The following is a 15,081-nucleotide window of genomic DNA, read 5'->3' on the forward strand; positions in this document are numbered from 1 at the left end:
CACTCCACCTTAGACTTGAGTGTCTGGACAGAAAGGATAGGTTGTTTATCTCTGAATCTGCAGTATCTGATACATTATGAACACTCAGAAGTTTTGTTGAATGATTCATGTCTTTGGGTTAATGTCCCATCATCTCTCCTCGCTCCTGTTTCACAAGTCATGATCACAAGACTCTTATCATCCCACACCAGCTGAATGTCAACAATACCTACCTACCTTAACAATAGGGATAACAACATTAGTGACAATAGTAATAATAGTTCACATTAATTGATGTTATTTTTTAACACCTGGAGCTCCCCTAAGCACTTTGTATGGATTATTCCCATTTAATCATCATAAAAACCTCAGGTATCCTCATTTGCATGTGGGGAAACTAAGGCACAGAGAAGTTAGGTAACTAGCCCCAGAGACCCAGCACTCAATAGACAAACTAGGCTTCTGACCCCTGAACCCCAGGCTCACAGTCACCACCTTGCTTGTCTTTTTGCCTGACTGCCTGTCCTGCCCTCCCCTATTTACAGGAGACAATTATGAATCCATTCCAGAGGAATAGCAAGAACTCAAGTTCATTTGTTAGCCAATAATTTTCACTGATCTTAGCCTACAAATTTGTTAATGAGTCATCTGTGTAGTTTGAAAAAGCTGAGTAAGTAAAGTTAAAATGTTCCTTTACTCCACTAATCCTCAAGACCTTTAATATTATTAGTACATTTTTTTGCAACTCAAATGGGACCCTTGTCCCTCATATACGCTATTTCCCAAACTTATTTAGCTAGAGGGAATTAGCCCTCACCCCTCGCTTAAGACTCTTAACTTCTTGAAGAATTGGGTTTTTGTTTTTAACATAATTCAGAATAAAAGCTGGCTGGTGCTCATGTGGGGTTCCCAAGAAATTCCTCAGGTCCTAAATATTTGGGTAACCCTGACTTTTGACCCTTTCTTATTTAGTCTTGAGTGCCTTTAGTGCTTCAGTACTTAAGTAGTCTTTAGTGACCACTTACATTTACCTGCTGGAAGAGGCACAGATTTGTTGTCAGAGCGTAATTGCTAATAGTACCGTTTGCAGAGGGATCCCATTAGGATGATAAACTGCACAACTTCTCTAATCATAACCTCCCCGTGCCCCAGTTAAGTAAAGACCTCTGTTTCAACCTTGCTACCTTCCCACCACTCACTGAAGGACTCTTACTACTATCACATGAATGGGAATAAAGATGTGCCTCTGGCGTCTCACCATTTTATGTCCTAGTCATGCAAGGAATTACAGAATTTCATAAATTGGAATTACTCGGTTTAGTCTCTCATCACTCAAAAGTAGCATTAATAAGAATTACAAACCTGTAAGACTTCTTAATGCCTCTTGATGAGGGTGAAAGGAGAGAGTGACAAAGCTGGCTTAAAACTCATCATTAAAAAAACTTAAGATCATGGGGATTTGGTCCCATCACTTCATAGCAAATAGAAGGGGGAAAAGTGGAAGCAGTGACAAATTTTATTTTTTTGGATTCAAAAATCACTGTGGACAGTGACTGCAACCATGAAATTAAAAGACGCTTGCTCTTTGGAAGGAAAGCTATGACAAACCTAGATAGCATATTAAAAAGCAGAGACATCACTTTGCCGACGACAAAAGTCTGTACAGTCAAAGCTATGGTTTTCCTGCTAATCATATACGGATGTGAGAGTTGGGATGTAAAGAAAGCTGAGCACTGAAGAATTGATGCTTTTGAATTGTGGTTCTGGAGAAAACTCTTCTGAGTCCCCTGGACAACAAGGAGATCAAACCAGTCAATCCTAAAGGAAATCAACCCTGAATACTTATTGGAAGAACTGATGCTGAAGTAGAAGCTCCAACACTTTGGCTACCTGATGTGAAGAACCAACTCATTGGAAAAGACCCTGATGCTGGGAAAGATTGAAGGCAAGAGGAGAAGGGGGTGACAGAGGATGAAATGGTTAGATAGCATCACCAACTCAGTGGATATGAATTTGAGCAAACTCCGGGAGATAGTGAAGGAACGGAAGCCTGGCATGCTGCAATCCATTGGGGTGGCAAAGAGTCAAACATGCCTTAGTGACTGAACAACAACAAAAACCTCTTCACCCTGCTCAGTATCTGTCTATTCATATATATGCTCATCTGTGCAGAGAAGACAGCAACTCTGAAAAGATACCAAAAGAATAGTTGTCTCTGGAAAGCAGTGGTCAGGGTCAGGACTGTGCAGTGAGTAGCAAAGTTGAAAATGAGACTTCTCACTTTAAATATTTATATTATGGCTTTTGAGTAATGTAAGCATATTATTTTTTTAATTTCATTTTAAAATGTTTTGAAACTAGTCTGGGTTTTCACTAGAAATACAGGCTATTTCAAACCCAGCTGGATTGATCTATTTTATTGAGTCCACTTCTTACCCCCAGGGAGACCTGGTATCTTTTTTTATTTTTCTTTTACTTCATTTCACTTTATCAAATATTATTAGATCTTCCCGTTCCCATACTTCAAGAGAGAGTTTTTTTGTTGTTGTTTTGTTTTGTTTTTAATACTTATCTGGTATAGCAGAACTCTTAAGAGAATAGGTTGGAGTTAGACATATCTGGGATCAAGTTCATCTCTTCCACTTACTGACTGTACGACCTTGAGAAGGCAACTTAATTTCTCTGGGCCTCATTTACCATATCTGTAAATGGGGATAATAACCTTCCTCCTGAGATTGTTGTGAAGCTTCAGTAAGATAGTGCAGATTCTAGGCAGTTCTGGGGATAATGTGGTATTAAGTTCAAAATACAGTGACTAGCCAGTGGGTTCTTGTGACTGTTAACCTCTCACTCTGAGTAGCCACAAAATCCATTTATATTCCTGTAATCTCTGTTCTAATATTTACAAGACTGACATTCCATGGAATCCGACTATACCCCTTCATACAGATATCATCAACTTTCTTCCAACCCTGGTATTAGTGGATCTAGACGTGTCAGGCATATCTTGTCAGAGTTTATGCTTCCTAGAAAGCGACCAAGTCATCTCATTATTTATGGAGCAAATTAACTGAAAAAAAAAAAAAAAAAAAACAATAACAAAAAAACAGAAATGGAGTCTAATATGGAGTTAATGGTATTGAAACTTAGGAAATGACATTTTCAATTTCAAAATCATCACAAAATTAAGCCACAGGCATCAAAAACATACAATTGAACCCAAAATCAAAATGAAAAGATTCCAGAATTAAAACAACAAAAACAGCTCAAGACCACAAAGGGGAAAAGCTTCACAGTGTTTTCTTCAGGACATAATTTCTCTTGTCCACAAATTTGGAAAAATAGAAGATATAAGGAGAAACGAGTAGAAAGAACACAGTGTGTGCAAATATTGGATTTGAATTCCTGCTTCTCTACCTCAAGTGTATTAAATAAGGAAGCAAAACTCAGTGTGCATTTGTGATCTGTAGTCATGAGCCCAGAAGCACACTGCTGGAGTTTTCTCACTTTTAATGGTAAGGAACCCACCAGACAATGCAGGAGATATAAGAGGCCCAGGTTCAATTGCTGGGTTGGGAAGATCCCCTGGAAAAGGAAATGACAACCCACTCCAGTATTCTTGCCTGGAGAATCCTACAGACAGAGGAGCCTGGCAGGCTACAGTCCATCAGGTTGCAAAGAGTCAGACACAACTGAGTGACTTAGCACACACGCACACAAATCTAACTTAAGCCAGACCACCTTGAAAGGATGCCCCCTTAGTAGATGAGAAAACAAGACATGAAGAAATTAAATTGGAGCCAAGTCTAAAACCCAGGACTCTTGACCTTGATCTTTTGTTTCCATCCATGCTGTTCTTACCTGCCCTTGTATCTCTGGTTCTCTGGAAAGCTTTGGAAAGTCTGGGGGTGAAGCTGTGACTTTATGGGGTAATCTTGTTGTCTGCTGTGGGTTTTCACTTTGGCTTTATTTTTGGCCCATTTTGTTCACATTTTACCCACTATCACACAGCTTTGTGAGGATGTTGATACTGTTTGTCTTTTTTCCTCTCCTCAGGATTTGATTCTGTTCTCCATGGGCCAGTTTTCCCTAGACAAAATATACTTGTGTTACCTATCAGAGTTCTGGTGGTACTGAAATCTACCTGAAAAAAAAAAGAGAGAAAGAAATTCCCTGATAAAGAAAAATTTAATATATGTTAGTTTTTTTAATGTCATCATGGAAAAGATTCTATAACTTATTATTCACTAAAGTATGTGAAGTCTCTATCTTCATACAGTCCATCAGGCATTTTGCATTTCTAAGCAATTTGTATTTCCATATTGAGTCCAGAAGGAGTTGATTGATTTTCACCAAATGTCATTCAGTACTAGAGAGCATCAGAAGGTATTTGACATTTAATTTGTTGACTTCTTTAAGCAAACCTGTGGAGAAAACTTCTGTGCCAGGTATTCTGTGAGATCCTCCTTTCTGGTCCATGTCCGTTTATCTTTACAGCAACTCCAAGATGTGGGGATCATTAATCCCATCTTGTAGATAGAGAAATTGAGTCTCAGTAATATCCCTGTGCCTGTGTGCTCCATCGCTCAGTTGTGCCTAACACTTTGCAGTCTCAGGGACTGTAGCCTGCCAGGTTCCTCTGGCCACAGGATTTTCCAGGCAAGAATATCGGTTGGAGTAGGTTGCCATTTCCTCCTCTAGGCACTTCCCTATCCAGGGAATGAACCCACGTCTCCTCTGTCTGCCTGTACTGGCAGGCAGGTTCTCTACCCCTGAGCCACCTGGGAAGCCCGTGGTATCCCTAAGCACTATGGCTTCATGGAACCGTGAGCTACAGAATATTGGACTTTTATTAGTATACTCTTCCAGGACCCTGGAGAAATTAGTTGCCATAGGAAACGTGTATGAGTTCTCTCTAAAGAATGATGTGTACTGCAGTTTTGTTTTGTTTTTACTTCACATGGTTTTGAGGGAAAAATTCTATTCTGTGTTAAAGGGTAGATTTTTAAGAAGATCAACTCGTGACTCATAAAAAATACAAAATGGACATGGCAAAGATATTGCTTAACTCGTTCATTAATGAGGAATCAGTAAGCTCTGATGATCGTTTCAAAGCAGAATGCTTCGTGCCACACAGGCAGACAAGAAAATGAGGGAGCAATTGCACCTCAGTAGACAGAATTTATCTGTGTCTCTGTGGCCAAGAGCCAACTGCAGCAGCACCAGACTCGCTTAAGAGCTGTGAACCAACTATGTGCACAACAAGGAAAGGCATCTGCAAGGGGGTGCTTTACAACTTCCAGGACTCCATGGAAAGCCATCCAGTGATTTATTTTTTTTTCTTTTGCCCCCCTTTAAAGTCACTGTCTTCCCTGACATTTGTCTTCTTTAATATGTTGCCTTTTAAAATGAGCATGTGCTTTTCTAAAGGTGGAAGGAGACACAGAGTGAATGACTTAGCTTGTCCCTGTGATGAGGCACACCACTGGTTTTCAAGCGCTTGTGTCAGCAAAATGTATACTCCCCCAAATTTGCATTCAACATCAGGTTAAGAACCTTAGATGTATTGATTTTCCCAAGAGTATGTTCTTTTGTGTTAGGGTCTCCATCTGTGTGACCTGAAGGTGATAAGGGATTAAGGTTCCTGGCACTCGTCTTTTATTTCTGGATAAGATTGCCTCTGCTTGTTGCCATGGTCATTGCTTCTGGCCCTTCCAGGGTCAGCCCCTCTCACAGTCTGAATCTCTACTGGTTCTGCTGGCTGTGGCCCTCTCCCCATCCCTCACTCTCTTTTTCTTTCTTTCTTTTGTTGTTTCTTCTCTACCCTGTTGAATTTTCCACCCTGGCATGTTTGTGTGGAGGCTGAGCTCCACAATTCCTTTCTTTCCTCCTAGAGCGCTATCAAATCCTGATATAGGGGGTCAACTCTTAGCCATTTGACTTCTTGTGAAATGTTTACTGTTGGTTATGGCCACTTGTATATCCCCAAAGCAGTCTTTTTGCTAAGCCCTATTTAGATTTGGAGTAATTCAAATGCAAGAGAGCTAAGGTTTTACACGTTAGTTTAAAGAACTTCTGTTAACAGACCACAGCAGCCAGACATGCTATCCAAATTGTTTTCTTTTCCATCCTTCCTAATACTGGGCCCACTGGATCAAATTTTAACTAGGCAAGAATTAGTAATGACATATACATGCATCTGTAGTCACCATTTCAAAGTTCCAAGTATAACAAATTTCATGGGTAAAGAAATTATGTGTTTGCAGGTGAGGTTATAAAGAAAGTGACTTGAGTACTTCACTATATTAGCAGTGTCTTAATTGGGATAACGTTATGTGTATGTGTGTGTGTGTTCAGTTGCTTCAGTCATGTCTGAATCTTTGCTACCTTGTAGACTACAGCCCACCAGGCTCCTCAGTCCATGAGATTCTCCAGGCAAGAATACTGGAGTGGGTTGCCATGCTCTCCTCCAGGGGATCTTTCCAACCCAGGGATTAAACCTGCATCTCTTGTGTCTCATGCATTGCAGATGGATTCTTTACCACTGAGCCACCTGGGAAGCCAATGTTATGGGTTTTGTTGTTGTTGTTTAGTCACTCAGTCATGTCCGACTTTTGGTGACCCCCATGGACTGCAGCATCCTAGGCTTCCCTGTCCTTCACCATCTCCCAGAGCTTGCTCAAACTCATGTCCATTGAATTGGTGATGCCATCCAACCATCCCATCTTCTATCATGTCCTTCTCCTCTTGCCTTCAATCTTTCCCAGCATCAGGGTTTTTTCTAATGAGTTGGCTCTTTGCATCAGGTGGTCAAAGAATTGGCGCTTTAGCTTCAGAATCAGTCCTTCCAATGAATATTCAGGATTGATTTCCTTTAGGATTGACTGGTTTGATCTCTTTGCAGTCCAAGGGACTTTCGAGAGTCTTCTCCAACACCACAGTTCAAAAGCATCAATTCTTGGTGTTCACCCTTCTTTATGGTCCAACTCTCACATATATACATGACTACTGGAAAAACCAAGTTTTGACTAGATGGACCTTTGTCGGCAAAGTAATGTCTCTGCTTTTTAATATGCTGTCTTGGTTTGTCATAGCTTTTCTTCCAAGGAGCAAGCATCTTTTAGTTTCATGGCTGCAGTCACCATCTGCAGTGATTTTGGAGCCCAAGAAAATAAAGTCTGTCACTGTTTCCATTGTTTCCCCATCTATTTGCCATGAAGTGATGGAACTGGATGCCATGATCTTAGTTTTTTGAATGTTATGTGTAACTTTTGTTAATTTCAGAAAACTATAGTTTTTCATTCATTAGTGTCATGAAAAGGTTTGGGTTTTTTTTCCCCCTTCTGAGCACTTTTTTTTTTCTTGTATAAAGGGATCATTATAGTTTTGACACCAGTATTTATCTCCAAATTTATAATTGTTGATACCAAAACCAGTATTCCCTAAAAATCAGTTTGCCTTACAACAAACATTGCCAAAATAGACTATTTGATTAAGCCAAGAAAGGAGTTGTAAAGATATAGAAGAGAGGCAGTGAGATAAGCAGATGTCGAATAGCAGTCATACCTATTTCTGTAAACTATCTTAAATAGTTTTGATGTCATGGTAATCCTCTCTCTATATATAAAGCATAATTTCTCATTAGTCAACAACATACATGTGTATTCTCAAACACAAGTAAATCAGTACTTCCAACACTTTCTTCTTTGACAACATTTACTCATACATCTCAGTTGCTTCTTGGGCCTACCTTGGTTATATGTTTCATCACAGATCCAGGCAAAATGAAACATGGTGTATGTTTAATCTTCCACTCTGGCTCAAGACAGAACCACTGCACCCTGCTTACACTAAATATATACAAATATATTTGTATTATTGTCCTTTGAGGTTTTCTCATTGTACATAATAAGTCTTTCCTCTTTATTTATGTTTACATTTTTTTAAAATTATAGTTAATCTGCAAAGTTATATTAGCTTCACGTGTACAGTAGAGTGATATATATTCAATTATATATTTTCAGATTATTTTCCATTATAGATTGTTATGAGACAGTGAATATAGTTCTCTCTGCTATACAGTAGGTAGCACACATATATTAGGGGCTTCCCAGGTGGTGAAGAATCCACCTGCCAATGCAGGAGATGCAGGAAACATGAGTTCGATCCCTGGGTTTGGAAGATCTCCCAGAGTAGAAAATAGCAACCCACTCCAGTATTCTTGCCATGAAAAATTCCATGGACAGACTAGCCTGGCAGGCTGCAGTCCACGAGGTCGCAAAAAGTCAGCCATGACTGAGTGACTGAGGCCACTCACACATATATATGTTTATCTCATACTCCTAATTTATTCTCTCCCTCATCCTCTCTGGTAGCCATAAGTTTATTTTCTATGATTGTGAGTCTATTTCTGTTTTGTAAATAAGTTCATTTATATAATTTTTTTAGGCTCCACATATATGAATGATATCATGTCACTTAGTATGATAATCTCTAGGTCCATCCATGTTGATGCAAATGGTAATATTTCTTTCTTTTTTATGGTTGAGTAATATTCCATTGCATATATGTACCACATCTTCTTTATCCATTCATCTGTTAATGGATACTTAAGTTGCTAAATCTTGCTCTTCAAAAGAACTGGTTGATGACAATAAGAGAAACCACAGTCTGAGGTGCACTTCAAAAGAAGAAAACCACATATTTAACTAGGTAAAGAAGATGTCTGTTTCTCTAGCTTTTATAACAAAGCACTCACGTATGTATTTAGGGCTCTCATTTTTCAGGTCAGCATGTTTTCATGGAGAAGTGTTTAAATATAGTGAAGCGAGAGGGGCAGTTAACTTCTGCTTCTGTCAGGAGTGTCAGGTACCAGGTACCCTCATGGGCCTAGAGGGATGACACAGTGAATAATATATACAACTTATGCTCTCAGAGTGCATAGATTCTAGTAAAATAAGACAGACAATGAAAATGTAAGCAAATGATGAGGATTTCAGGAACAAGGAAGTATGATGGTTAGCAGGGAATTTAAGTGAAGCATCGTTTTCAGATTTACATAAAAACCCTGGCTGCTGTGTGGGAAGAGATTGGGTAGGGGCTTGGATTGGGGCTGTGGTCCATGGAGATAGAGGGAAGTGAATAGAATTTAGAGAATTGGAGGAAGGTAGAAAGAACTTGGCACTGGACTAGCTAAGGGAGGGGATGGTATGGTGAACAACTCTCAGGTCTCTGACTTGAGCACATGGATAGAAGGGATGCTGTTAATTAAGATAGTAAAGAGTGGAGGAGTAGCAATCTGGAGACAGGAAGGAATCACAGATTCAGTTTTGGACATGGTACATTTGAGATGCCTGCACAATAGCCAAAGAAAAGAAAAACCTTGAGTGTGTTTGCAAAATGAGTCTGGAAAGGAGGTCAGGGCTGAGTTGCAACAGTGGGAATCATTGGCCTGTGGGTGATATCTGAAGCCATGGAAGGGGATGAGATCACTCAGGGATGAGAATTGTGAAGGAGAAAAATGTGGTCCAGGACTAGCTGTGAGATACACCAGACATTTCATCAATCTAGTGGAGGATGTAGCACTGACAAACAAGCCTGAGCAGGAGTGGCTAAAGGCAGTTAATTTACAAGGAAAAAAAGCAATCATATTTCATGATCACAGACCACACAATCCTGGCCAGCAACTCTCAGCCACAACTCCCAGCTGGCCCTGAAGAGGCCTTCACTAATGGAAAGAAATGTACTGCATGTATGTCTTCCCCACGGAGCAGGGAGCAACAGCTTCATTCTCATTTTCAAAGATGACTGTATTGGATATAATCCAGAGGGTAAAATGCAAGTGTGAAGCTGCTGCTGTATTTCTGGAGCAGGGTTTGAAGTTCCTCTGAAACGAATGTGAAAACCTCAGAGATCAACTTCTCTGTCCTGGTTCAGATTTGGTTCTCAGTAAATGAGGAACTATCTTGCTTCATGGGCAGCAGCCTTTCTCTTGCAAGAAGTTAAATGTGCTATACCAGAGAGTTATTATTGTCTTTATTTGCAATTAAATGAGACATTTAGGTTTAATTTTAAAAAGTGGCCTACTAGAGGTACAAACTTGCAAGTCCAGCCTTGGAAAGAGGAGCACAGGAGAGTCTTTTGAACTCTCTCTCTGGTTTGGGTTATTTCAGAATGTACTGTATTGCCATTTCATAGGCATTGCAGTAAATTCCTGATGGGATGTTTGTAGACTGTGCCACATTCTAATCAATTAAAAACAGAATAACCTTTAAAATTTATATAAAATAAATTGCTGAAATCCTAATTAGTTACTGTGTATCTGAAAATTTGGGAGTATCCCTTTTTATATAGTGTATGGGCTTCCCTGGTAACTCAGACAGTAAAGAATCTGCCTGTAATGCAGGAGATCCAGATTTGATTCCTGGGTCAGGAAGATCCCCTGGAGAAGGGAATGGCAACCTATTCCAGTATTCTTGCCTGGAGAATCCCATGGACAAAGGATCCTGGCAGGGTACAGTCATGGGGTTGCAAAGAGAAACAGAATAACCTTTCAACTTTATATAAAATAAATTCCTGAAATCCTAGTGTGTCTGAAAATTTGGGGGTATCCCTTCCTATATAAATCACGTTTATTATTTGTAGAGGTCTGTGTCTTAAGTTCAGTCATGGAAGATGGTCCCTGGTCTTATTAATTTGATAATACTAACTACATGAATGAACTACATTCATTTTGACATAAATTCTTTAGTGTGAGACCATGCACTCTTGCAAACCATTGAAAAGTAGGAATAAATAGTGAACTACTACTTAAATGAGCAAAGTATTAAAAAGCCTGAAAACTTTCAACAAGTTAGCTATTTCTCATGCTTTTTTACTTTCCATTTCTTTCTCAAAATCTATTTCAGTTCTTCTGCAGTTTCAGTTCATGTTTCACAAGTTTAAATATCGACATTTGTGAAAGGACCATCTCTAGTTCAATCAAGATGTTCTTTCAGGGTGTATGGACATGTAAAGTTCTGAGTGACATCCTGGTAATTAGGTAATTCACAGCTACTTGCACTGTATACCATGAGCTACTTTGGCCCTGATTTCAAATCTGACATGGCAGTTCCACATCTAGGGAGTTACTTTCTTATAGACCTTCCCAGCCTGGACTTGGAAGTAGCTACCTTTTTGTTTTCTAATGTTGCTAACATGTTCAAGCTAGAAATAATTTCCTAATTATTTCTAATAACATCATTGATGCCCTGACTCATTCCTGCATATCTGTATTTTTAAGCTTTTCATCTTTCATTACTGAGTGACTGCTTTCCAACACTCAGGCACCTCGGAGAAGAGGGAGGGAGCATGGTGGTCATGGAGCAGCGTGCACAAAGTGGGGGACAATTCTGGAGAGGAGAAAAACTAAACTTGGTTTGGGGAATAAACATTTATTGATCATATTCACTGACTGGCTATAAATAGGGAGCATCACAGTGTCTTATTAATACTTAATACAGACAACTCTACTTGTATGTTTAATCTCTGTCCAGTTAAGTTATGATAATTCCAGAAGTGAACTCTAAGGATCTGCTTTCTCAAAGTGTGTTCTTCATGGGGCACATTTCATTAGCTCATACCAAAGGATTATTTCCTCAAATCATATAAAAATGTAAAGGGCACAGTGGCCATTCATTAGAGCTAGCAAGTGACAATGAGTTCTCCAGAGAATATTTCTTTCCAACACTCTGCTCTGGAGAGTTGACACTCAGTGTGGTTAGGATGATCAAACTGGTAGGTGCTGACCAGTGGCTCAGGAAATTTGACTTTTTGCAGATTTTGGACTACAGAGCAAGGTTTTCTTTTTGATTAGCTTCCGAATCGAATTTATCAATTTATTCAGTATCTTGGCTCTGTCACTTTTTTCCTTTTCCTTTTAAATGGATTTTGTTAAATTGTTCTCGATTACTGTTGCTTGGAGAACAATTGTGGAGATGACTTTATATTCCTTATGTGATTCTTATAAAATTTAAACTAGGGGAAAATTGCATAAAAACTTACTCCTTGTGAAACATACTATCTTTATGATCAGAGCCCTTTAACTTCTTTTTTTAAAATTTTAGCTTTTTAAAAATATTATTGGAGTATAGTTGATTGACAGCATTGTATTAGTTTCTGGTGTACAGCAAAGTTATTGAGTTATACATATACATATATTAATTCTTTTTCAGATTTTTTTCCTGTATGGATTATTACAGAATATTGAGTAGGGTTCCCTGTGCTAGGGTACTTGATGTGTAAGTCCTTAATTATCTACTTTATATATAGTAATGTGTGTATGATAATCCAAAGTTCCTTATTTATCCTTCTCCCACCCCCTTCTCCTGGAGCCCTTTAACTTCTAAATGAAGTATTGGCTATAAAGCAGAAGGTATAAATAAAATACTTGAATTGCCAAAAAACCTTCAAGATTATGCATGCTGCTGCTAAGTCGCTTCAGTCGTGTCTGACTCTGTGCGACCCCATAGACGGCAGCCCACCAGGCTCCCCCGTCCCTCGGATTCTCCAGGCAAGAACGCTGGAGTGGGTTGCCATTTCCTTCTCCAATGATGCATGAAAGTGAAAAGTGAAAGTGAAGTCGCTCAGTCGTGTCTCACTCTTAGCGACCCCATGGAGTGCAGCCTAGCCACCCATTAATTTCACCAGTGAGAAGAACCTAATTCTGCCCCCCAAATGTAGGAAAATTATTTTAGTTTCTTTCTGAACCAAGAGCTAATGTTAGTAGGTGGGAGGCAAACCATAGAGTGAGAACATCAGAAGGAAAATACTTCTCCAGATGAGATTTTTAATTTGCTCCTCTCTCTGATCTTTACTGAATTTTTATCTCCCCCCTCCCCTTTTGTTTTCAGTGGCTACAGATGTCTTTAATTCCAAAAACCTGGCCGTTCAGGCACAAAAGAAGATCTTGGGCAAAATGGCATCCAAGTCCATTGCAACCACCCTCATCGACGACACAAGCAGTGAAGTGCTAGATGAGCTCTACAGGGTGACCAAGGAGTACACCCAGAACAAAAAGGAGGCAGAGAAGATCATCAAGAACCTCATCAAGACCGTCATCAAGCTGGCCATCCTTTACAGGAATAACCAGTTTAACCAAGATGAGCTGGCACTGATGGAGAAATTTAAGAAGAAAGTTCATCAGCTTGCTATGACGGTGGTCAGTTTCCACCAGGTGGACTTCACCTTTGACCGGAACGTGCTGTCCAAGCTGTTGAATGAGTGCAGAGAGATGCTGCACCAGATCATCCAGCGTCACCTCACCACCAAGTCACACGGACGGGTTAACAACGTCTTTGATCACTTCTCAGATTGTGATTTCTTGGCGGCCTTGTATAATCCCTTTGGAAATTATAAACCCCACTTACAGAAACTGTGTGATGGTATCAACAAAATGTTGGATGAAGAGAACATATGAGCATGTGAATTGAGGTTGTGACTGCTCATGATTTATTTGAAGACGGAGCTCTGCTGATTTATGAAGGAAAAAACAAGAAGAATGCTTTAAAAGATTACAAATATTTCAGAAAGACTTTGCCCAATTCAGTTGTCAGACATTAATGGTAATGTTTTATGAGGCTTGTTTTATTTGAAGAAAAATGTATTGCCAAATATTCTGGTTAAAAGCTTCCCAACAGTTAACAGATCCTGGGAAAGATGTATGGTTGCATGATGCAAATACAGAGTTATTTAGAGAAAGATACGTGTGGCTCCAAACCTCTAGACATCTTTTTTTAGGGCAGTTGTTGTGTTGGTGGCACATTGGGTATTTCTAACGTGTACAGAGTTGTGTATTTTGGTTCACCTTTATTCCTTACTTTGTACGTGTACCTCTTTTAAAAAGCCAAGAACCCTCTCTTACTGTCATTTCTCCTTTGAAACAATTCCATTTTCAAGTTTACCTTTCGTTAAAGATTCTTTTGTTAAAGACTTTCTAATTGACATTCAAAAATTCCATCTTAATTAAGAATTAAGACATTCAAGTATTAAGACAGTCAAATTGAACCCTCAGAAAAATAGAAAACTGCTTCTCTGAAATCACTATTCTAGAAATCCATTGTATTTGACATTATGAATAATTTAGTCTAACGTAAGACTATGCTTCCAGAATTGAGTCCTGTTTCTTAGTAGCAACAGTAATACTTCCTCAAACATGAAAATTCCCCAAAATAACATGCCATTTGCCTTGAAATGCTTGCTGAGGGCTTAACTTGTATGTCATCTTGAAAATGTGCTGATGGAATCTCCATTTTTCATATCTATTTTAAATGTAAGAAAAAAAGAGAAAATGTAGATCATTCCTGATATTGGGACTATAAAAAGTAAGTGCTTTTAAGAATGATAAAACAATCTATACTCTAGTGATGAGCCCATCAGAATAATTTAATTTAGGAGAAGGAGAGGCAGAAGGGAAGAACGAATCTTGCTACAAGAACATGAGAATGAATGCATTTCAATGTTTAGTAAGGTTTGATAGGTAAATAAAGTGTTACTTTTTTATTTAACTGATAAAATTTTGCTGTTTTGTTATTTGCTGTTTTGATGAGTAAACCAAAGAATATTTGCATTCCAAGCAGTTTGTGTGTTGTTTATGTATAATTTTATATGTATGAATGATAAAGTAAGCATTTGCTTATTTTGTGAAAAAGAAACCTGCTGGCTAACTCTATCTCCTAGGAAATAACAGACTTAGTCACCAGCACTAAATATTTGCATTGTCACTATGTCTGTGATTTAGTGTACTCCTTTGCCTTGAATTTGCCTTCCTCCCAGAATATTTATGTTAAAATAATAGCTTACCAGCAAAGGTCCTACAACTAAAATTTGCTATAGGCTAAAGGAGATCAGCCCTGGGATTTCTTTGAAAGGAATGATGCTAAAGCTGAAACTCCAGTACTTTGGCCATCTCATGCGAAGAATTGACTCATTTGAAAAGACTCTGATGCTGGGAGGGATCGGGGCAAGAGGAGAAGGGGACGACAGAGGATGAGATGGCTGGATGGCATCATTGACTCAATGGACATGAGTCTGAGTGAACTCCGGGAGTTGGTGATGGACAGGGAG

General features: G+C 39.1%; 1 protein-coding gene across 5 annotated transcripts in view; it reads left to right on the forward strand.

Moving 5' to 3' along the window:
* TNFAIP8 (TNF alpha induced protein 8) overlaps positions 1–14,590 on the forward strand; it is a 143,258-nt gene extending 128,668 nt beyond the window's left edge. For all 5 annotated transcript variants that reach the window (XM_025292993.2, XM_006078093.3, XM_044947792.1 and 2 more), the window contains one exon: positions 12,870–14,590. In XM_025292993.2, coding sequence (XP_025148778.1) covers positions 12,870–13,435 — 566 coding nt within the window. In that variant the 3' untranslated portion in view covers positions 13,436–14,590. The remainder of the gene's footprint in view (positions 1–12,869) is intronic.
* Positions 14,591–15,081: the final 491 nt, after the last annotated feature.

Source organism: Bubalus bubalis, chromosome 9, assembly GCF_019923935.1.
Source record: "Bubalus bubalis isolate 160015118507 breed Murrah chromosome 9, NDDB_SH_1, whole genome shotgun sequence".
NCBI classification, from domain to species: Eukaryota; Metazoa; Chordata; class Mammalia; order Artiodactyla; family Bovidae; genus Bubalus; species Bubalus bubalis.